This window comes from Nelumbo nucifera, chromosome 1 (genome assembly GCF_055504915.1).
Source record: "Nelumbo nucifera cultivar China Antique chromosome 1, China Antique-T2T, whole genome shotgun sequence".
Classification (NCBI taxonomy): domain Eukaryota; kingdom Viridiplantae; phylum Streptophyta; class Magnoliopsida; order Proteales; family Nelumbonaceae; genus Nelumbo; species Nelumbo nucifera.
Window position 1 is genome coordinate 89,714,261 of NC_142649.1, and position 25,209 is coordinate 89,739,469.

Consider the following 25,209-nt stretch of genomic DNA (forward strand, 5'->3'; position numbering starts at 1 on the left):
GGTTAAAAAATGTAATAAAAAATAAAAATTAATACAATTAGGAATGCCACGGTGCAACTTGGGTGGACTGGGTCAGATTAAGGGTCAAATCAATCCTAAGTCTTAAAACTCAAGCTTAGGTTTGGCCCAAATCAAGGTTAAGCTCGAGTTTACCAACTTATGTGCAATTTTTACCCTATCCGATAGGTACCCACGCCAACGGGGCGGATTCTTACTTAAAGGATAGGTTTTGTGATTTTACAACCCGTTAGTTATGAGTAGGGTATGGTACTAGGCTAAACCTGATCCTCCGATCCCCAACCCACATATTATTGAAAAGCATATCAATTTTTGTATACTATGTGTTGAATTTAATAATATTTTGATTTTGATGTAAAGGATAATTGATAATTTATGTGTTTTTTTTATGTCTTAATCAAATATTAGGAAACTTTGTTGTTTATTTATATTATGTTATTTATTAGTTATATATAATAAGAAATTATAGGAAATTAGATGTGGGTTCTAAACCTTATCACCCCTATCCTTGAATGTGGGGTCGAGGAGGGTTTTATATTTTCATTTGCGGAGAGGGTTTGGATTCTCAAAATCCAACCCACTATAGGTTTTGCTATGGGTATGGGTTGGGAGGTTTAAGGAGGCAAATAGAGTCTAGAATTTACAAAACCCTTCTTGAACCCACTCTTTTGCCATCCCTACTTGGGCTAGGCTTGGACTTAGGTATATTGATATTTGTTAGGACTGTTCACGGGTCGGGTTGGGTCGGTTTACTGTGTTTTTTCCAATCGACCCGACCTGGTCGGGTTACCTGACATAGAAACCAAAACCGACCCAGTGTTAAGCAAAACCGACCTGGTCGGTTTGAGTCGGTTTCAATTCTAAGTTCATCCCTGTGATAAAATCTTGCTAATTTTAAAAATAATCATAAATTGAACATTATTTCAGCCATCTCCTATGATAAAATTTAAATGAAAAGTTAATCACAAAAGTTGTTCATTAATCACTATTCACTAATCCAAAGTTTCTTGCAACCATTCAAAAACTAGGTGGCCTAATGGGCTTTGAAACTTCATGTTTGAACTAGGAACTAAGTCAGTTTGGTTCGAGTCGGTTTAGGAATTTGCACAACCCGAAACCGACCCGTGCTGATGAAAACCCGACCGACTCGGGTTGGATCGGTCCGGGTTTGTCGGTTTAGTCGGGTTGAACCTTCTTATGAACAGCCCTAATATTTGTAACTCAATTTTCATGTAAAATAGATTGATGATATATAGATATGTATAACATAAAATGTTGGGCAGGCTTAGATTGCATCGGATCAGTACCCAAGGTCTCAAACTAAGCCTACTCTAAGTTTAGTTAGGCTTAAGCTTTTTGACCCAAGCCCAGCACTAAGTTTAAAAATTCAAGCCTAATCTATGCAAAAGTTTTGATTGAATAGGGTTGGGTTTGGATTGGGTCCACCCAACTTTTACGGTTAACTCTTTTTGCCTTAAATTATTTTAACAAAGCCCATACTATCACAGGTCCCACTAATGGATTAATTAAAATTATAAACTTCACAAATTTATATTTTTTTTATTGAAACTAATTAAAATAATCGAATGATAGCCCTGCGAAACAGAAGATCAGATCTGCTCTTCACACATGGGCGCCTTACAAGCACAGCCACTGTGCATTAAGAACATCTCCCATGAATAATAAGTACGTGAGATGTTTACAATGAATAATAACATGTACGTATGTGGTCGGTGTGAGAAGCCATGTGTGAGGAACAGATCTGATCTTGCGAAGCAGGGCCCTCTCGTGATAGTTAAACCTAATTCGTTCTAAACGCAGAGCTCATGTTTTCTTTGACTCTGAACTCTGAAGTCTGAAGTGATGGGGACTCGGTCATCAATTCAAAATAAAATTGAATAAATAATAATATAGTAGGACGAAGCCATGAGTTGTAACACTTGAGTTGTTTAAGCGAGTAAATTAATAACAATAATATTATATAAATTTATGTGAAATTTAAATATAACAAGACTATTCGAATTTCGAAGAGGTCAATAGTATGACTCTGACCAAATATTCTATCCTCAATAAATAACCTTCTACAAGTTGGTGGACCAAACCTACTTTCATTTCTCTTATCAATTTCGAGTCAACATGTATGAGTTTTCAATCATAATTCTTACCGACATTTGAATTGAGGAAGCAGCCACTTTGGGCAGCTTATTTTTCTATGTATCAATTTGTAGTTTAGGGCTGTAAATAGTATTCAATTGTCGTAATTTGAATTGGGATTCCGAATTCGATCGCATTAGAGACTATTCAAATTCAATTCATTTGGAATTGGATTAGATTCATATCCTATTTCAATTTAATTTGATTTAAATATATGTACTTTTATATACTTAAAATTTATATTCTAGGTAAAATTTATTTCATTTTTTAATAATATATAATATTTTGATCATTTTCAATTTTAGTTGTTTATACTATTCAACACCCGTTTGCAATTTGAATTTTATTCAACACCCAATTGCAATTTGAATTTGATTCATATCTATATAAGTCTGATGGATAAGTTGTGACTCAAATTACAACATAAATGAATCAAAATGGATCGCCTATATTTGATTCAATCCAATCCCTTTTGCAGCATAAAATTTAAAGCTATGGATGAAGAAGTTTTTCTAAAAGAATCATTCCTAGGGTCTTTTTTTTTTTTTTTACCATCTAGATAAAGGTTTAAAATATCGATATACTAGTTCTAATATACCAAAATATGTTTATTGGAGTTTTGACCAACACTGTCCACAATTTTTTTTTTCTATATATTTTTTTTTCAAATACTTATAGGGCCAGCCTTAGCAAAGCTACCCCTTTGTTATGTTAAAATATTAAAATACTAAATATTTTGCATATTGAGGCAGGGCCGCTAGGCCTGATATAATATAATACGATTGATATGCCCTGATACATGATACATGATGGAATTTTGATCCTTGGTCTATAATTTGTAAATAGATGATTTGTTCAATCCGTGCCATTTAATATAAAGTTGCCACCACATTAGAGTCAGGTAATACTGCGCACTAAAGCAATATTTCAAAAATCCAAAGCAGGTTGAAGTATAAAGTAAAAGACCCAGCTACTTTTTTTTTTCTTTTTTCTTTTTTTTTTTTTTTTAAGTTGAACCACTATCATTTAAGTGGGTATAGGGGTTGGACCAGCCGGTTCAGTGGTTGTGTGATGGGTGCTCAACTTTTCATAGCAACTCGGTCATTGGCTGAACCATTATTAATTATTAGCATGCCGGTTCCTGATTCATTCAGCTTGTTTTACGAATCTATTTCCATTTAGCATTTGGAGATTAAATGCTAATGGTGAATTTTCAATGAAAACAGCTTACAGGCTCAAGTGTAGCTTGACTGTTACCCGCGATTAGTGTGTAATTAATTGGAATTCTCTCATTTGGAATCTGAAATATCAACCTAAATTCAAGATTTTTATTTATCTGATTCTAAAAGGTAGATTCCTGAACCTTTTGAGGGCTAAGGGATTAGCATTGACGGAGGGTGTAGCTTCTGTGGAGAGGAAGAAGATATCTTGCATATCTTTAGGGATTGTGAAGAAACAAAGTGTGTGAAGTATTGGGTTGCCGGTTCGGACCCAGACATGAAGTCGTGGTGGACTAGGGTGTATGAGACCGATAAGAAGAACTATAATAATGTTTTTGAAAAGAGTGTTTACCAAGGTTTTAAAAATGATCCGGAAATAGAATCTTTCTAGCTACCAGTTTTCGGGTTAGCGGTTCGATTGTTTGGATTGAACAGTTTGGATGGTTGTATTAGGGCAAATATTTATATGAGAAAGGAGAACTAGAGAAGAGAGTCAAGAGACTTTTATTGGTTGAGAAAGAAAAAAAGAAGGAAAGAAAGAAAGTAAGGAGAAAGGAAAAAAGGAAAAAAGGAAAAGGAGAGAAAGGAAATGAAGGAAAGAGGGAAGCATGGAAGAAAAGGAAGAGGAGGGAAGGAGGGAAGAAGAAGGAAGAGGAGGAGGATAATTTGACGCTCACTGGCGACGACGAGGCGGCGGTAACAGACGTAGATGACGGATTTGAGATCTGAGATATGAGTTCTCGGATCTCAGAGATCGATTTTTCTGATTTCTCGGATCTCAGATTCGAGGTCGATTCCTCTACTTCTTCTTCTTCTTCTTCTTCTCTCTCTCTCTCTGTGTGCTGGATCTCAGATCTGAATTCGTGTCTCAGACTCTCAGTTTCTCCCCTCTTTGAGATTTTCTTAAACTGCGAACTATTGTTCGGATTAAACGATTTGACGGTTCAACTGCCCGGGTTAGCAGTTTTTTGATGAAGTCAACAATTTTTGACCCAAGAATAGGTTAGGGATGAAATGGAACTGGTTGCTTGGACGTTTTCCATGCCAAACGGTTTGACCATCCAGGTCAACAACGGTTAAAAAACATTGGTATTTACATCTTATGGCAGTTGTGGAAAATAGAAACCATAAGGCATTTTCCAATGCTGCTGTTCCCCCCTCAAGTTATTGTTGAAAATGCCTCCAAAAACTAAAGTGAATTTAGTAATTGTTTACAGGTTTCCAATGCTAGCAGAGTGGATAAGAGATGGTTGGATGTTTATCAGCTTCCCCCCCGGAGAGTGCTCCGTTGCAGCAGTTGCAAAATATCGTGGGCTTCAAAGGCTACGATCTTGGTACCTCGGCCATCAAAGATGCTGAAGCGTGAACAGCATGGGAGGCCCATAATTTGACTGTGAACTTTACGGATTAAGTAATTATTATCGAAAGGGACTTGCGCTTAGTCATCTCCTAATTAAAAGGTCCAGTGTATCCACCTTGGACCATTAGTAACATTGTTAAAGAATGCCTATTGTCAAGAGATCAGCTCAGTCAATGGTGAAATATAGGCAAGTTTTCAGAAAGACGAATCAAGCAGCGGACTGAATTGCTAGAGAAGCTCTTTTGGCTGATAATAGATATATTTCTTTTAATCAAAATAATCCTCCTTCGAGCCTTGGTTTAATCTGCTTGAGTGATTCGTGGGGTCGTGCTACTCCTTCTGTAGCTCTTCTTTGTTTTTATATAAAAAAAAAATAGTCGGGACCTCTCGTCTAGAGGACTTAGACACAATCAACCCAGTCCGGATCTCCTGCCCATGTGAATTCTGCCCACATTAATCACAGTCATACATAGAGAATATCTTATCCTCTTCATAATATTATAGAGGAGAAGATGTTTCCAATTTTCGGGGATGGTATATTATGGATAGGCGTGAGCAAAATTCTCATGGGCAGGAGATCCGGATTCCAACCAACCAACAAATACTGCACTGTTGAGCGGCTTCTTCTTTAGATAATCCAAATTAGTTGATTTATCTGACGTTTGAGATCTTTTTTGATCGAATCGTTGGTTGTTTAGATTCAAGCATCAATTATGTTGAATGGTTGGCCTAACTGGGCCCCCACTCTACGTGCCTTCGTTGTCTTTGTCATTTTCGTCGTTTGTTTATGTTATTAATTTGTAATTGATGAATACCAAACAATACTGTTTCATTGTTTTGAACGTTATCACGAGTAGTTCTCACAAAACCGTCCTCCCACCGTGTTGACAGCGTAATGCATCCGTGCATCACAAACGTCTCCGTATTTGTAATTTTGTATTATAGGTTCAATTTGAAGAGAGTATAAATATAAGAGAAAATCTATGATGCGGAAATATAAATATATAGTATAATTTTTATTTATGAAGAGATATTTTTAATGCATAACTTTAATTTATATAAATTCATGGGTCCATTCAAAGCTAATCTTAAAATGCTTATAGCATTTTTTACCAAAGGAAAAAGAAACCTTTTTAACCTTTGTAAACAATAAATAGTTAAATACCACAATGTTGTAAGACTCGGACCAGAATAAAAATAGAAATGCTCGACGGGTCACCGTTTTCCCGATTAATTAACCTGATCAACTTGTGAAAACCATCATTCTCGGTCCTGGTTTCTGGTTTTCATGGTCTGACAATCGGATCCGGTCTGATTCTAATCTTACAACGCTAACAAATACAACTATAAGCAGTAAATATAAAGTTTTAAGAAATTTTCTTTAAATTATAATCGGTTATATATTAATCTGAATAGGGATAAAGTGCTTAATTATTTCATTTATGAAATGTAGTGATTTTATTTATCTTCTTCCTTGGATTGCGCAGGAAAAAGGGCAGGTTGACTAGATCTTTGAATAAGTGAATAGGGATGATTAACAGAAGGCCCATAGACTCTTGGTGTTTGGATTTCAAATCCCTTCGGCCATTGACTTCTGTAACTTTTCTGATTTATGTCTTGAAGGGTGAAGCCACATGATGTATTCTTTTTTACTTACTTATTTTTACTTTGGATAAGCTAGAATTTGGGGGACAGAAGACTTGCATATAGGTTAGGGCACTCTTAACTAGCCACCTGTTCCATGTTTGGAGCATCAGAAATCACCAACTGTAGGACCTGGTTCTTCAAAAATGAAACAGGTGGCAAATTATTTGGGCCCCATACCCATACATGGGTCCTGTGCCCCCCTACCCACCCCCCTGTCCCCCGACGTCATTACTAAGAAGCAACTTTTCAGCATTTTGTATGGATTTTCCTGTTTAATTCTAACTTGTTGCTTAATTTTAATTTTCAACTTTTTGTATGGTTCTTAAGGAATTTTATGGACTTTAAAAACTTTTACTCAAATTTCTCTTCTCTGTTATTCTATACCAAACCAAACAAGGTTTTCTATATGTGGACTTTAACACTCCAGTCTCCTTGGCAGTTGATCGAACGGATTCAGATCAGATGATTATCATGATCACCTATTTGTGGGTCTACCATCAAACCCATAAACTTATATGGTGTTTTGGAAGCATGGGCATTTTTTGGGATCGATTTTTAAGAAAAAACGCTTATTTTTACAAAAAAAACGTTTTTGTCATATAGGCATTAAGCAACACTATGCTGTTTAGTAAAGTGATTTTCATCACCGTTTTTCATGTATGTGCTGACAGGTAAACACTACATAGGATACACATCAGTCAACCATTAAAAGAAACGGTTTACCGATGGTGTTTCATGCATCAGTGGATTCCTGACTTTTGAAGCATGCCTAACTTTTTAATAATCAATTGAACCAAATAATGAGATACATAAGAATTTGTTGAAATGACTATATGGATCCAATGTGGCATCATTTTTTTAAAAAATGGCCACGGTTCGAAACATCACCTTCATTAACTGTTTAGGGAAATATTTTCATATGTGGGCCGGGCCCTAGAACTAGAAAATTTTCTGGTTCAAATAATGTATTTGGCGTGGGCAGTGCAGTGTACGGTCCACCCATTCATGATAGCCCACTCTGTCTCGTGTTTACAACCTTCTTTTATTAATGGGGATCCCATTTTATATCATCAAATTGATCAGTAAATCAGAGCCGTATGTTGGACTTCAGAGTTTAATGAGTAGGAGAGAGAAAGAAGACAATAATGATAGCAAGTTAAGTTGGTGGGCCCCGCAACCAATCTTCATCAACCTTCTTTCTCGGCTGTTCTGGTTGGTGAGATGAACGGCTACCGAACGTGCAAGTAGTGAACGCGTTTATGATTTCAGGGATTTAAAGTTGTGTAGCTATGATCTTTGATAATCAACGTGGACTAAATTATTATTGACTGCATTGATGATCTTTGATAATCAACGTGGCCCAAATTATTATTGACTGCATTTATGATCTATGATATCAACCTCAAGCGACCGATCCGGGCTGTAAACGAATCGGATTCGGGTTTGAAAAAATCCAAATCCGATTTAAAATTCAATCGTATTTGAAAATTCCGATCCAATTTGAATTCAATTTAATCCGAGTCCATTTCATTTTAAAAAATAAAAAATAATAACTTTTTTATGGTATTTGAGTGCATCGGATGAATTGGACGAACTATTTTGATCCAATGACTTGTGCACACAATATTCAGAGGCGAGGTGGTTTTAGAAGAGAAGCAATCTAACGCTCAAGTCAGAAAGAGCAAGCGAGTGAGTGGTCGACTAGGCCGAGCTGCAAATAAGCTTAAAGCAGTTTTTATAGCAAGAGAGCGAAGAGAATCTCACCTTGGGTAGTGTGCCCTTGGTGCAGGAGAGTGCCATCTTACTTGGTCGTTTATATGTCGATCCAATCCAGGCCCAATATGATCCCATCACTTTTTTAACTTATATATAATAATATAAATAAATATGAAATATTTAATTTATCATATGATAATTATATTAATTTATATTATAAAATAATCAGATTTAAATTTTAATTGGATCGGAATCTGATAATTTTTTTTAATCTGATTATTAATTGAATATAGATTCTAAAATCTAAATCCAATTGAATTGTGTAAACATACAATCGAAATCAAAGATAATCGGATCAAATTTGAAACTTAGGCTCAGTTTGGAAGGAGTATAAATACATAAAAAATAACACAAAATGCAAGGTTTTGCGTTCTACATATTTGTATTTGTACTCCTTCCAAATGGAGCCTTAAGGTATCTGTTGACAATGCTAAATTGAATCAAGAGATCGTTGCACTAGAGTTATAGAGCATACATGCACAAACACATATATACACACATACAAACTAATTTTAATTACTGAAGGTCGATCAAATAATAGCTGTAAAATAGCAACTAGCAATGGATTGGGTTTGGTATGGGATATAGGATTAGTGGTTGTTAGGGGTGGATTCGAATCGAGCCAAGCTGAATAGTACGACGCTCGAGCTCAGCTCATCAAGGTAGTACAAGGCTTGAGCTTGATTCGAACTACAACCTTGAGTTTGAGTTCGACTTGAGAAAAAATGTTTCATAAAAATAAAAAATTATATATAAAAAATATTTTTTATTTGATATTTAAAAAATTAAGAATTATAATAATTAGTTATTATTATATATAAAAAATATTATATATATTATTTTTTATAATTTTATAATTTATTATATATATATATATATATGTAGCTATTCGAACTTGAATCGATTATTAAACGAGCCTATAAATTGGACTTAAACTCAGCTCAAAGCTCGATTGAAATCAAACCGAACCGAATTCGAGTAGCTTATAAAAAACTCGGCTTGTGACGACCACCCACGTGGAAGATGCTCAAAAGATGATGCCCCATGATTGGGTGATCCTAAATATGTAGGGCCTATATAAAAAATTAATCAATACTTTTAGACCATCTGATACATCATGCATCACTCTTGGTGCTTCCAAAGAATTTTAGGTAAAACTTTTGACCACCGTCTAATGGCTTGCTTGTAAAACATAAAAAGTTTGGATAAAACTTCAAACGGACTTTTGGCCCAGCTCATTCTCAAGGTGGGTCCCATTGAAAGCAAGATTTTGATCATCCTATTTTCTTGCCCAATTCAAACTTTGAGCATAATATTCAATGCAAAATGTTTCAAAGACATTGTTCTGCCAAATCACTTCAGAAACCTACTACGAACGCATAGTATTGATAGAGAGCTGCTAGGCTTGCCGGCTACTAGGAATCTCTTTATAGGACCGTCAATGGGTCGGGTAGATCCGACGGACGGATATGCATCACATATCTCCTGTTTAATATTTATCTTTTTAATGATATATTTGTAATAATATTATATTATGATGCTTAAATTGACATATTAGACCCGGTCTAATATGAACCAGGTCCATTAACACCTGTACCCTTAGGTTCTGTCAATGGATCAGATATTGGTTAATCCAGTCCAGTCAATATAAATCTATTACAGATGAAGTATATTCAATCTAATCCAATATATTCTTTGGACCATTAAGTGTGAACTTGTCAAATTCAATAGATTTTATTGGTCTGTCAATCCGTTAAAATTGATTTTGATTCAAACAGATCAACCCAACCCCAATCTATTAACACTCCTATATATTGAAAAGACATGATATTCGAAGAGTTTTGACCAATCAAAATATTCCCATGAATTTTGATGAATATCACCTGATTGATTACTTCTTTTTATGATACCGGCTGATTAATTAACAAGTTTTTCTGGTATTATAGTTCAATCCTTTTGTAGTTGTCAATTATAATCGGATCTTGTGGGGTTACACCAAATAGTCCTGATTATAGACCATATAGGGCCTGTTTCAAAACATTCTGCACGTTTACTTATTGGGTTGGGCTTAGCCCACACCCAACTGATGAAACCTAATATGGGCCAAGTGGGCTAGATTTTAATGATCAAGTTGATTTGCTATTTGGAAACATTTTATTGTCTCAACCAATAAGACAATATCATTACCAACCATCTGAACTGTTAATCCTTTGAAAGCCTAAAAAGATTTCCTGACCCTCTAATCTCAACATAATAAAAGCATATTTCGATCATGTGAGAGTATTATTTTCGGTCTAGGCATCATCTTAGGTGTAAGTGTGACTCATTTGATGGTGGCTCCTAGAACAATTATGAATTATCCATTGAGCATGAGACGTAATAGCTCCTACACCTTCTTAATTATGAACCCGCCCCTTCTAAAACTGACCCAACCTAATCCTACTGGGTTGGGTTTGGATTGGGCAATTCTGGTTAAACTTTTTATCCCCCACCATCTCTGTGCCACATGGCAAGGTGTTGAACACGTGTCAATCAATAAAACTCACTGTCAGCCCTCTGAGAGGCTGTCATTCCACCAATTGGAAAGTGATTCTCTTACAGCCATCATCATGCATTTGCATGTCTTCAGTTTTGTCTCAAATTTAAGTATTTCAACATACAGTTCTATATATGATGAATTATTTACAGTACTTCAATTCTATTGCCCATAAGCTCCTCCCAACATGCACCATCATTCTCACAAGGGCCTCTGAGAGGTATATATGAGGGAATCTTGAAAAGTCTACTTTCTGTTTGGTGAAACAATGACAGATTGTAACTTTATCCATTTAGGTGGGAAAAAAGCTCCTGACTGAGTCAGGACTATACTTTTGTTCATGTATGAGCTAGCTCTTTTTAATTATGGCAAACAAAAAGGTTAAAGCTTAAAGGTTTTATCTTGGTTCTGTAGGCAAGAACAAAATGGTTACGGAAACGCCCTCACAACAAAGGGTAGATGCTTATAATGCATGTCTGAATAATAATCAGCCAAGTTTTCTTTCATTTCTTGTTGGATTTATTATATGTATTATATGATGATAATGAAGCGAAGACCAATGTGTTGTTTTATTATCACAAAATAAACCCTTACAAATATTCACTTCTTTCAATGGTTACAACATTCTTGCATGTATGTTTTTTTTTTTGTAATAATTATCAATTAATATATACTTTATTTGATAGTAAGTTATTTTTTGGTAATACATTTGATGATGATGATTTATATATATACATATACATATACATATACATTATACACACGCGTACACATGCACACACATATATATATTGATGACGCAACTGTTGAGTTGGTCAATTGGTACCCCTCCAAATAAAAAGGGCCCACAATCAAACCTGTCGAACTATAAGCTCTCAGTGATATGGCCAATGAGTCTCACGTAGGGGCGGAGCCAGGGGGTGGCGGAGGGGAGCCATGGCCCCCCTTATGCCTTCAAAACTCCCTTTAAAATTATTTAATTTTCACTTATTTTTTAGCCCCTTTATTCATGTTTCCTAACTTTTGGCCCCCTTATCCATGTTTTCTAGGTTTTGGCTCCCCTCAAAAAAAAAATCCTAATTCCACCCCTGGTCTCACGTGCATCTTGCATTGTCCCACCTAAAAACATTGTTTGATTCGATCAAATGGTTCAACCACCTTGGATAATGTCCTAGTGGATTAGTGGGTTTAGGGTTTTCTTTTGGTACTATGACAAAATGATCTAACCATCTTGGATGTCCTCTATGGATAAGTGGGATTAGGGTTTTCTTTTGGTACTGCATAAAGGGGAGACTGCACTACACAAACTCAGGGCAGTGAGTCCTTAAAGGTCCTCAAATGTCCTAGCAATGTCTAACTATAATGGGAGGGGTGGGGGGTTGTTCCTTCCCAATTGGCTTCACCCAACACGTGCCCCAATGTTTGAAGCCAGTCAGCTGCATGGTTGTCCTCCTTGTAGATGTGAGGGAACTTAATTAAAATGATCACTTTTCAGGTGTATCCACTTTTCAAAGTTTATCCAGATGATATTGTCAATTATCCATTGTATGCAGTTGATTATTAGCTTTGAGTTGCCTTCAATCCAAAAACGCTAGCTTGAAGTCAGATTCTCTCCCACCCAATTATAGCCTACTAAACTAAATTATGTATAGTAGGCTATTGGGTGGGAGACAAACTGCCAACTAAGTTTGTGCAAGCTTACTTTATCACTTTATAATATTGGAGGAAAGCACATAATAAGGTTTGGGATAAGTTGCAGTTGGATTCCTTTTGGAGTTGGGCAAAAACCAGTCTATTATTTGGAATTGTCCTCCTGCCACAATCACTTTAAGCTGCATTTTTAGGGTTGGAGGAGTTAATTAATGTAGAGTGCAAAACCTTGGCAGAAGTTGAAGGGGCTAGAAGATCCAGGGTCAGATGTGGATGGAAATAGTAAGAAATGATTTAAGTGCCTGTAATTTGATGATGGATATGGCATTGAAGAGAAGGAAATATTAAAGAAGTCGACCTCATAACTATGATGATGAGGAGGAGGAGGATGAAATTCATGAGATAAATGTGGTACATAAGATGAACCCTTCACACAAGAAGAGAGTAATAATATCATGTGTATATAATAATGGCACTATAGCTATTGAATGCTTCCCCCCTCATTGCAGCTCCAATGGCCAATATTGATAACTGTGATGTAACAGAAGCTGCATCACCTAAACCATTAGAATATGAAGATCAAACAGCTGTAGTTTAATTACTAGCCATTCAATTCCAGGAGGCCTCACATGACCCAATAAAACGCCATAAATATAGTTCAGCTCAGATCGATTACAAAGAAAACCCATCCATCCATCCTTCCCATCAGCATGTCTGGTCTGTGCGTGGGAGCCCCATCAGATCACGTGAGTCACGTAGAGCCATGGTCGTCGCTGCCTCGCATGTCTCTCTGTCTGTGTGTGTATGTGAACTGTGTAGAACCCGTTCCCCCAATTAAAGGACCTCCCTGCGAATTCACACATACAGCAACAGATCTCGTCCTTTGTCCATTTAACACGTTCTCCTGATTTCTCTCCATCCAATGTTTAAAAAAAAAAAACACTTTTATTAACAATGGAAGAAGATCACAGAGAGAGAGAGAGAGATGGAAGTTGTAAGAGACAAGTTTTCCTGATGTGGGTCTGAAAGAACAGTTCCAATTCCTTAGTCGGCCATTAATAAGAAGTGGGGCCAAACACTCACCTAACCCAAAGACAAGAGGACAGAGCCCCTCCTTTTCTTCCATCCTCCATCACCCATCCCTCTCTTTTATCTTTTCTTTTCTGGGTAACCCTTTCCATCATCTTTATCGGTCCCAAAGACCCGTTCAAAGCTTCTAAAAAAGCTTTTTTTTTTTCTCTACTCCTAAGTACTGAGACATTACTACTTGTAGCATCTGACCTCATCAACCCGACACACGCACTCACTCTGCTTGCAGCTCTGGCTCAATCTATCACACACACCACCCAGCATTTAATTCTCCATGTTTCCACCCTTTCCCATTGTTTCCTGTTCAATCCTTCGGAAACAAGCGTCCCCTACAACACCAACGCTAGCTTTCGCCACAACAACGGCACCACTATATCCACCATATCCATATCAACTATATTAATATCCGCCACATCTCACTCCCTCTCTTTAAGCATTGAGTTTTGCTTCTGCCTTATCGACCAAGTTCTCTCTTTCCTTCTTTTGATCTTCTTCTTCCTCTTGTTTTCCTGCTTCTTCAACCATTCTGTATATATAGCCTTTAATTTCCTTGTTCTGTCGTCTTTCTTTGGATTGGTGAAATGGGTCTTTCCAAGAGGCATCTAGTTCTACTGCTGTGGTTGTTTGTGGCGTTCATCTTCTTTGTTAGACAATGCCAAGGCTCCAGAAACACTCAAGTCTTTCAGAAACCCAAGTCTCAGATTCAGGGCTACTTCTTTGGGTTTCTGCCGAAAGCGACGCCAATACCGCCCTCTGGTCCTTCCAAGAAACACAACGACATCGGCTTACAGAGTCGAAAATTGCCATAAAGCTGGAGGGAATTTGAAGAAACAGAAGACCTGGTTCTTGTTTTTTCTTTTAGTTTCTTGAAACACAAGGATGAAGATTAATGTATATGGAGTTTTTGGGCGGGTATTCTTTTTTCTTTCTTTCTTTATCCTGAGCTCTGATGAGAAGTTTGTTTTAGAAATGTTCTACTTCTACATGGGCATGTGTTGGTGTCTTCTCTTACTCGGAGAGAAAGCTTATATTTTTTCTTTTTCCACTGTAATATTTATTTTTTGGAGTGCAACAACAAATTGGGAGATATATAGTTGCTACCTGGAACAGATTCTGGGAAGTTTTTAGGACCTTCTGGGGAAACTTTTGTAATTTGTACAGAGAAAACATGATACATGCAACATTTTCAGTTGTACAAGTTGAGAACTCTCCTCCCGCTTTGAAGTTTTCTTTCTGCTTTAGGCTCTATGAGACTATGATGGTGGCCTAATGCAATTAATTAGTCAACAGTTCTTCTGTTGGTTACTGTTAGTAATAACTAATTAGTTCTTATTGTTTTTTAAGGTGAAATAATCATGAGATATTAGAACATTTTCATTTGGTCGGCCTTCTTTAGTTCATTACATTATGGTACGTCTAATTTATTACATTGATTAATTACATCTCTCTCCTGTTGATGGTGGTGTGGGCAGTTCAAATCCTTTTCGCTTCACATGGCTAGCTACTACGCTAGTACTAGTTTGAAAAATCTGAGCACAAAAAGGAAGAAAATACAGAAATTTCGAAAGAGGCCGTGCATCGCCATTAATGTAGCTGACGTGAATTCAAGCGTGATGTGTTTTGCAATTTCCTTTGCCTTCTACATTATAATTATTAGGGAAAAAGGGTTTTTCTTCTGCATGAGCCATGAGGCCCTAGTACCTAGTATGTAGGTAACATGTCATGCATATTTATACAACCATACTGTTCAAATTAAATAAATGGTTTGTTGTTTTCTTGTATGTTACCATGGAAACTGATGCCCATTTTCAATCCTGTGATCGATGCTTCTGAATACGAATCCTGAAATTTCAAGTTTTTCATTACAATTACTGAATTAAAACATGCAGTCTGAATGCTGAGATTCATTTACTTTGCTCATAGTGTTCCATTGATCTGGAGGAGAAACATGAAATGGACGAAGAAGGTAGATGAGCTCATCAGTCTGATTCATTCAGGAAAACCCATTTGAGATGAAGTTCCACTGAAGAAGATTACTTAAATTGGGAAAAAGTGTTCTCATATTGGATATGCTGAAGAGATCTTGTGTGTTTCATACAGGCTATGATATGTGAACTCTGTTAGCCAATATCAGTTCCATGGCCGAATTGTGTATTCTCAGATTGATTCCCTTTGCCCAGTTGTCAAATGGGTTGTTCCAACGTTGACAAATCATGCATGCTAGCTATCAGAATTGAATATTGTACCTTCTGATGACAGAATTACTTCACTTAATGGGTTCATATTATGCTGATTGCTGCATTTCGTAGTAGGCTCTATGCTCATTAAGGTTGTTCAATTGAATGCAATGAGACTGGTTTATAATACTGTGCCTAGAATTAGTAATTGGTGAAAGGATAGAGACTGAGCCACTGGACCATGAGAAAGATAAGTAAATGACAACTAATACCAAATTAAAACATGAAATAATTGTAATACTTGTGATAGAGATTAGAGAGTCCTGACTGATGAGTTCTAGTCTACTTGTAAATCAAAGCTCTGAAAGGAAATTTTTGTGGATTTGGTGATACCAAGAGTTCCCATGCAAATTTCGTCTGAGATTTTTGGAAACTTCCATTGGATATTTGGGATCTTTGCATTGAAGTTTGTAGGATCACCATGTGAAGGTCTTGTTTGGCCGTCTGTAGGTGATAAAAAGGTCCATTATTTATTACAGTTTGTCAAATATAATATTTATTTTCGTTCCATGTGATCCTGATTTTCTCTTTGCTTTTCACTTACTCTCTATATGAAAAAAAAAAATCCAATCCAACCCTTTTGCTGAATTTTCTGTCTTAACTTTATTGACTTGACCAAATCCTACTTCCTTGTCTCTAGTTTTGTATTATATGCACCAATCAATCCGTCCCCTTCTTTCTCTTCTTGTCAAGAGTTAAAAACAATAACCCTCGGGCTTCATCAATCACTAGTAAAATTGATTGTGGGCCCAATTATCCTCCCATCAACTCATCATGGATCATGCACATATCATGAATGCCTACCGTATTATGATAAGCAAATGAAACACAAGATGGGTAGTCTTTTATCTTAATCCACCTAAATCAAACTAATTCAACAGTCAAAAAGCATTAGAATTTGCGTTGACCAGATTTATCATTTGATTAATCTCCAAATGATGATTTGCTAACATGCTAAGCAAGATGGTGGGCCGTTCATTTGGGTATTACATACATTACTAGGCCGTGTTACCCCAAATACAATTGTTTAACTAATCTTTTATTGTTAATCCATGCGAAAATCAAGGACGGCTAACTGACTACATGGCCCCCCTAGCCGACTGCTTGGGCCCACTTCAGAGGCTTATTAAACTCCTTTTAGGGAGAATGACATTTGTGTCCATTATGAAATGCTGATATTTCCCATAAGCCACGGCCCATTAGATGCATATGGCCCACTTAACTTACTACTCTGGACTGTTCAATCATTGGGCCATCAAAACATCAGAACACGGAGACTGATCTTCGGATCTTCCAATTAGTAAAAGAACATAAGTTTGTAAGGACAAGATCCATGATATCAACTGTACAAGTAATGTTCTACTCCGATACAAGCCCACAATTATCCATATACTGTTGAATGTGGATGTTTAGACCTTAGTAATCTTCGGCCCACAATTTGATCAAGGGAGAAACCTATCACCAGTCATGCAGCTTTATCAGCACTAATGTCCGATCGCCGGTAGGTTCTTTCTGAGGATCCATGAAATTCCGACTAGTAGTTGAACTTGATCTTGGTCCTGCTGTGCCGACGCATTAAAGTCGTTGCTGCTTCCCTTCCCTCATCACTGAATGGTTCAAAGTCATTAGAGAGTAATGCAACTCTTTCAGCCATCCATGGTTCATAGAATGGACATGATTTTTTTTTTTTTTTTTTTGTATCACGCAATTCAAAGGGCTGAGACTCCATTTTTTTAGAGGGTTTCTAATGATTAAATATAAAAATCCCTCCTAAGTCCCTGTATTTAACCTTTCGATGGATTAAAAAATCGATACATATCATACAATACACACAGATATAATGCAATATTTTGAACCTTGCAGTCATCATGGCCACAGAACTGCCCATCTAAGAGGAGAGGGAACAACAAGGTGTAGATTGCAGCAATGAATTCAAGGGCCTCGGTATGTTGTTCACATAAAGCAGATCCATAACTGTAAGATCTCGTCCAAGGACTGTCTGAGTTTATACTCTGTATTTGGTGGAATTCAATTAAGCCCTCAAGTTGTAAACAAGTTTGTGAATTGAAATCTTCAAAAGTAGATTGAAGTAGGATGCCATTTCCAGCTGCTCTACAGCTCTACAAAGCAAAAATGTTTCAGAAAGCCATGTTTCCAGGGTCAAAATAAATGCTCTAGACTATAAACTTGAGAGCAAGTGTCACCATTTCTGTTAGGTTCCGTTTCTCCATTCCATACTTGTCTAGCAGACCAGCATTTAATAAACAGGTGGGTCCTGTGTTAACTTCAGCACGGAAGCCATTCTCATTATTATGGCCATCCACATGCACGTCGGTTCTATGCAGCACTAGGAGGATACATGGAAATCAGTCTATACTCAATTCAGGACCGGGACCAGAAAAATTGACAGATTTTGATACACATGAAGCCCCTTCAAATCACCATTCACCGTCTGTTAAATCTCTTATTAGGTGACATGTTCAGCATAGATATTGTTATTTAGAAAAATAGGGGATTCACAAATGTCCATTTTCTGAAATTATATAATCTCTAGAATACACCATATATTGAATTAACAAGAGGATGTTTTTCAATGTGAACTGTTTTTCTCGTTGAGTCATAGAAACAAAACAAAACTCGCTTGTATAAAATGAAATTGGGTCTTAAAACAAAGACATAGAAAACATGTTCTTGAAAATAAATGACTTAAAGAACATGTTTTCATCTGGTTATTTAATATCATGTTCCATAAATCATATAGTTTCTATTGTACATTTTTGTTTCTTTTTGGTTTTAAAACCCATTATTTTTGCTTTTGAAAACATTATTGTTGTTTGAAACAAAACTAACTTATTTTTGCTTTTGAAAACAAAAACACAGTTCAAGAATGTCTTTGTTTTTATGCTGATGTGGTAAGGGGTTTTGCATTGCCAAGTGGGCTGTGGTAATAATAACTGCTGCCTAAGACTCACAATGAACATATGGGTCCATTTTTTGGCAGAAGAGAAGTTGCCGCCCTAAGAGCTGCTCAAATTGTCTAGACCTCCTTTTGTAATGTTTCAACCATCCAACCTATCCACTAGTTTATTCAGAATCATATAAATTAAGTGCACATACATAATGGAATATAGGAATAGCAAAAGCTTATGACAAGGTCTATAGAACTGGTAAAGTAGTCTATGACCGTGTATAATGGAACTTGCTGTATCCCATGTTTAGATGATTGAACACCACCATTGAATGATCTCATTGGCAAAATCAACTTGGCTGAAAAATCAGTTAGGAAAATATCCTTGGAAGGTTAAGAACAATTCATAAACCAAATCGTTAGAAATCATGAGTCTATGATTTTTGGTGAAAGAACTCTTTTTAGGTTGTACACATCAAATGCAGTCATGACAATCTAAACATGCAAAACTGAGTAAGTTGGGGTGGGGGACCAAGATGCAAATTATGAGTCCATAGCTCCTCGTAAAATTCTATCATGTAACCTGTGATCTATCATCTATCTGTCTATCTGTCTAAACACACACACATAAAGATGACATGAATTTTCCTTTGGTAATGCAAATTTTATTATTTGGCAGAGAGGTCACCATATCTAAGACAAAAATAAAAAATTCAGGGGATCATTACCCCCTGGTTTTTCCCATGTTTAATAGGGCTATAGTCTTATAGCCAATGCATCTAGCAAGTTTAGGTAACATAACAATGCATAAAATTAAAACATTATAGTTGTATAAGGTACATAAAAATACAGTGAAAACATTAGCAAAAATATCCTTTTAATTCAACATAAATGATCTATGATTCTATTACTAGACAAATGAGAATGTAGATAGTGCTTTCTTCATCCATCTCAAGACAGGAGTCTGAAAAGCTCAAATTTTCTATACCATAGAAAGGGAAGATGATTCTTACATCGGATGAGTCTAAGATCCATTGTTCTTGACATTCACTCCAGCTCTGAAATACAATAATTAACAAGTTCATCCAAGTTTGAAATCTGAAATCTAGAGACTTCAAATATGGAATATGCCAAATATTAACATGTTAAGATTAGTCTCCACTAGCGCATCCCCTACAGCCACAGTGAATGCATTCAATGACCTTTTCCTCCCTCAGGTGTTGGGGAACACGGCACACACATGTGGTGCCAAAGTTGTGATCACGAGTTTGTATGCAATGTAAACAGCAAAGTCGTTCATAACCAGCCTGCAAGATCACAATCATGTTAAAAAACAAAGTTTGTAAAAGAAATTCGTTACCAAATCATGCAAAGACAGAAATTGGTTGTAGTAGTATTTAATGAGTAGCTGCTTTGAAGAAGATGCAACTGGAAGAGACAGAGACTTCAACACAGAGCTGCACAAATGGCTGTACGATGTCTGGCTCTCTAGATTTTTATTTTTTTTCCTTTATACCAAACATTGCTTATAAAATTTCCAGATGGACCTCACCTTGCAAAGCCAAAAGCCATAGCATGAAGATTTCACTTCTGCTATGACATGGTCTTAGCACAGGGCATAATCCTGGCCTTCAATGTATTGTTGTGGCCCCACCACAATATCACTTCATCTAATTCAAGGTGGGGCCACAACAATATATATCTAAGTATTTGATATTATAGTTTTAGAGCAGCATTAAAACCATGTCATGGAAAAAGTCGATTCAAGCATGAAAGCCCTCCTAAATGACAACTAAATCAGTTCTAAAACAAGGAATTGCCAAACTCAAAATACTTTTTTCTAAGACTTCTCTATCATTATTGTGTTTTAAATTGTTTAAAGTTAATGGATCTGCCGGCTTCAAATGGAAATTGGAATAATAGGCGTCAGCCAATGAAAGTTGATTTCAAGGAACTTCAGAAGTATGACAGATATTTTGTTATATCCACCAGAATAAGATGAGGACTTCTATTTTAGTGGGGACAGAAGTGAGACATCTATCCGACCCCCACCATTGGAATTCATGTCCAAGGGGCTTGAGACCTATATCCATAAAATCCCAGATTAGGATCTTTTTCAAATTTTGAAAATAATCCCAAGAATCCAAAGTTGAAGGGAATTCATGGACCACCCACACTATTTTTCTGGCCATCAAAGAATACCCTCAATTTTCAAGATGCAAGCTACTACATTTACAGAAACAAAAGGCTGCATCCTTCGTATACCCTGTGTTGATGCCACTATTTCAGGTATTAAGTAACAAAATTTTGTTCCTAACATTCTTACACATTCTTTTTCCCTTGAGAAATGGTAAATGCTTTGTATTATATATCAAAGAGATAGATTTGTATCTAATAGACATTATGGGTAAGCTGACTCAGATACTATAGAGAGTATATATAATATGCATATTATACATATTTTTTATTTTTAAACAAAACCATATTGAATGTAATACTTTTCAAAGATACAAAAAAATAAGTGATTTTTCATAAAAATCATATTATATATTTTTGATGAATTAACAGAATGAAAACCATAATATATACAAGCAATGTTTTAAAATGTGCAGGTGTTATATGAAGCATTTCACTGCCTAGAAGGGTGAAGCATAGTTCAAAATTTAAGAGGCATAAGCTTCCTTGAGAGGAGGGGTATGAGGAGGAAGAAGAAGGAGGATCTTATCGGGTTTTCTCTTTTTTTCTTTTTTTTTTTTTTATGAAAGATGTCTTGTATTAACAAGAATGAAGATGCATAACATTAGCTGAAAGGGGGGGGGGGGGGGGAGGTGGGAAGTCTAGGGGCGGAGCCCCTGGCCCAAACTTTCTTTCCTTTCCCTTTCCTTTTCTTTTCTTTCTTTTTTCTTTTTTTTTTTTCTTCTCTTTCTTTCTCCCAAACTTTCTTTCCTTTCCTTTTTTTTCTTTTTTCTTATCTTTCTTCTCTTTCTTTCTTTCCCTTCCCAGCTTTCCTTTCCTCTTCTTTCTTTTTCCCTTTTTCGTATGAGGTGTGCATGAGGCATACGCTTCTAGCAGATCTCATGCAAAAGGCATATGAGGCAGCTCATGGACCTAAGGCATATACTTCAGAGGCATCAGCACATCTGGCATACACTGTACTCAAGTAATGCACATTTTCAAAAATGCGACAAAAGTTCAGGATAGTTTAACGTTTAATATATATTCCAAATATTTAAATATACTTAAATTTATACATTTACATATTTTTAATGGATTTACATAAAGGCAGCCCAATGCATGAGGCCCCCACCAATGCGGGGTCTGGGGAGGGACAGATGTATGTAGCCTTAACTCTGCACATACAGAGAGGCTGTTTCCAAGATTTGAATCCTGGTCACCCAAGTCGCAATTGAGCAATCCAACTGTTGTGCCAAGGCCCACCCTCTATCAATGGATTTACATACATTTATATAAAATATATGGTAAGATTTTCATTCCATATTTTGTAATTAAACACATATTCATCTCTAGCCAATCCTTTTACCATACCACATTTATTTGACTGAATTTTTAGAAAAATTTTTATTATTGGTGCAAGGGTAAAACCTTGGGTTGTGACCACTCTGTGCAAAGAAAAAGTCAAAAGTTAGGTCCATATCCAGTCTACCCCTCCTACGACCGCATGCAGCTGCTAGCCAGGACCATAAATGGGTAATGACCCTTTGGGGCTGAATTATACACAAATTTAATCTATGTGATATACATATATACTATGGTACCTATGGCGTCAAGAATTAAAAGGAAGTCCAGTCCTAATACTTGGTAGCATATGTTAATTAAGGCTGAAACTGAAAGAATGTCATTATGCAAGCAAAGATTCTTCCACACAAAGATGCCCTATCATTCTGTTCCTTGCATAATAGATATCAACACTGACCTTTTTCCACTTGGCAATTAAATTGCGGTCAGCATAGCCTTGGTCCAAGCAAAACTCATACAACTCCCTAGAAATTTCCCTCCTGACATGAAAAAGATCAAATATGTATCGGCTTCTTTGATGGGCTATTCTAAAAATTGGCCATAGCGCCTCACATTTTCTTTTCCCATCATGTGGATTTGTGTCAGCTGTTTATCAATGTAAAACATACTTTAGAATGTAAAAGCTTTTAAGACAACTGATTATATATGCCAAAAGAAAATTGAAGCTATTCATAGCTTCTACAGAATCAACTCTACCATGTAGTGGTTGTAGATCTAACCTTCTCGCATTCGTGCTTCCATTTCATTCAGAGTAGGTTCTATTAGCTCCCACCCATCAGGATATTTGAGACGGTTAGTCTTTGTCTTTGGCATCCTTCGAATTAGTCTAGTGGAGATGCTGCGAAAATTGCCATTTGCCAAGAAAGAAATTTCCGGTCAACAGCCAAAACTCAGACAGTTATAATTATGACGTAGAGCTAGCGGTAGCAAAGAGTGGGGACATTTTGGGTTGGTAAATATGTTCTGCTGATGCCGACTCATAGTAAATTTGGTCTGGGAAAAATGAACCTGAGACATGGAGGCAGATTAATTGTGTTCCTTTGTAAGAAATGATGGATCTTGTCGGGTTAGGCTGACCGTTTGGTTTTGGAGACTCGAGACCTTCTAACAGTCAATTAATCAAACAAAAGATACGCATGTCATGTCGAGAGAACCAGAAACGAGTGCCCCAATAATCAATGTTAATGGTTACTCTAGAATGTAGACTTGCAAGAATATCATATGCAAAAGTGCTTATGTGCAAGATGCCAAACTAGAAAATGCAACCTATCAAAACCAGCTGAGTAATGTAGCTTGTGCAACTGACCCAAGATAACAAAAAGTGAAAAAAAGCAATTTAAGGTTTAAACATCTTGGCGAACAGAAGGCGAAGCTTTGATAATATGACAAAATGGCGGTAAAAGAAGAAATGAGTGTTGGGATATTAAGTAGAAAGCAACTTGCCTTTGATCGATTTTCTAGTAAATCTGTGTCTCTTCTTTTCATCAAAAACTACTGAACAGGAAGGGGAGGAGAGAGAAATCGGAAACCATGTTCTAGTCTATAGGAGCGAGTCTGCATTCAGCCTCGGCAGAGCCGCTTTATTCAGCCAGTCAGACTCAGGCAATAACTTTAGAAAATTACATATGGGCTGGCCCAACCCATCCAAGCCTAAGGTCACGAGGCCCTCAACCTTATCCAAGCCTATACCCTTGCTGGGCTGGGCTAACCCATATACATAACACTGGCATAAGAAGTCAAGACCAGTTCCCACCACCTATAAAAACCACCAACTTTTAATTTTTTTTATCGGTTTATCTAAGCGTTTTGAGGTCCATTGATACGAATACGATACATTTGATGATTGTTCCATGTGCATAAATTATAAAATATCAACACACGAGATCACACGTATAGTGACAAGCTTAAGAATAAGAATTTCCACGATTTTCATATATATATATATATATATATATATATATACATTTCTATTTTGGCCTCATTCATGTTTATTAACTTTACCCCCCTCCCGATACTGTTAGTAGACTCAAAAAAGTGTGATATTTCAATATTAAAACATGTATTTGACTATTAATTGGACTGGATAGGGATTTAAGTTCATCCAATTCAATAATCTGAATTTGATTAAAAGCTATTATATATATACTAGGAGGGATCCGTGTGATGCACGAGATTTGTTAAGCGAAAGATAAATAATAGAAAGGGTCATTTACTAAAAGTACCCTTGTAGTTTCATGGATTTACTAAAATCTACTCTATTGTTAGCATTTTACTAAAACACCACTTATAATTTGCAATGGATTTAATCAATCTTCCATTAGATGATAATGAAAAATGACAGTGTTGACCCTAATGTTCATTTAAATAAATTTAATCAAAAGAAAATAGAAATAAAAATACCATTTTTGCCTTTAATGAGACACGAGCAATCACTCTATTGGCTATATTTGGCCAATTTTGTTTTCTGTATAAAAAAGTGTTACGGGTATTTTTGGAATAAAAAATCATGGGCCTAATGGAAAAACAAACACTCCTTAATGAAATGTTGATTAAGTAAATAAGTTGTAAAATATATGGGATATTTTAGTAAAATGAAAACTATAAGGTAGGTTTAAGTAAATATGTAAAACTGTAAGGTGTGTTCTAGTAAATGACCCTAATAGAAACACATAAGAGTATACGATTGTTTTATATTTTCAACTTTTTAAAACTGCAACTTGTAGTGGCGGTGGCAAGAAGACAAGGTGGAGACAGGGTGGAGAGAGAGAGAACCGGGAAGACAGGGGAGAGAGAGCGAGAGCGAGAGAGAGAACCGGGAAGACAGTGGGAGAGAGAGAGAGTGAGAGAGAGAACCGGGAAGACAGGGGGAGAGAGAGCTTCCATTACAACTTGCAGTGGCGGTGGAGGGAAGATAGGATGGAGAAAGAGAGAGAGAAAGAGAGATATAGAGAGGGAGAGAGAGAGAGAGAGAGAGGGAGAGAGAGAGAGAGAGAGAGAGAGAACCACTGCTGCAACTTGCGGTGGTGGTGGTGGGAAGATAGGGGGAGAAAGCAAGAGAGAAACGAAACGAGTCTGAG

The 25,209-nt window shown here is 36.5% G+C and overlaps 1 protein-coding gene across 1 annotated transcript; it reads right to left on the reverse strand.

Annotated features, from left to right (window-relative positions):
• Positions 1-19,558: 19,558 nt before the first annotated feature.
• On the reverse strand, positions 19,559-23,734 carry LOC104588845 (protein BUD31 homolog 2-like). Its single transcript, XM_010246968.2, has 4 exons — positions 23,576-23,734; positions 22,852-22,970; positions 22,530-22,717; positions 19,559-19,902 (listed from the first exon to the last, which is right to left on the reverse strand). The coding sequence occupies exons 2-4, from the start codon at positions 22,943-22,945 to the stop codon at positions 19,747-19,749; spliced, it is 438 nt and encodes a 145-aa protein (XP_010245270.1). The 5' UTR covers positions 22,946-22,970; positions 23,576-23,734; the 3' UTR covers positions 19,559-19,746.
• Between the last annotated feature and the right edge of the window lie 1,475 nt (positions 23,735-25,209).

Coding starts and splice junctions, on each gene's coding strand:
- LOC104588845 (XM_010246968.2), bottom strand. CDS start 22,945: ATGCCAAAGACAAAGACTAACCGTCTCAAATATCCTGATGGGTGGGAG. Junction 22,718..22,851: donor GGAAGCACGAATGCGAGAAG/GTTAGATCTACA, acceptor ATTGATAAACAG/CTGACACAAATCCACATGAT. Junction 19,903..22,529: donor TAATTGCCAAGTGGAAAAAG/GTCAGTGTTGAT, acceptor GTGATCTTGCAG/GCTGGTTATGAACGACTTTG.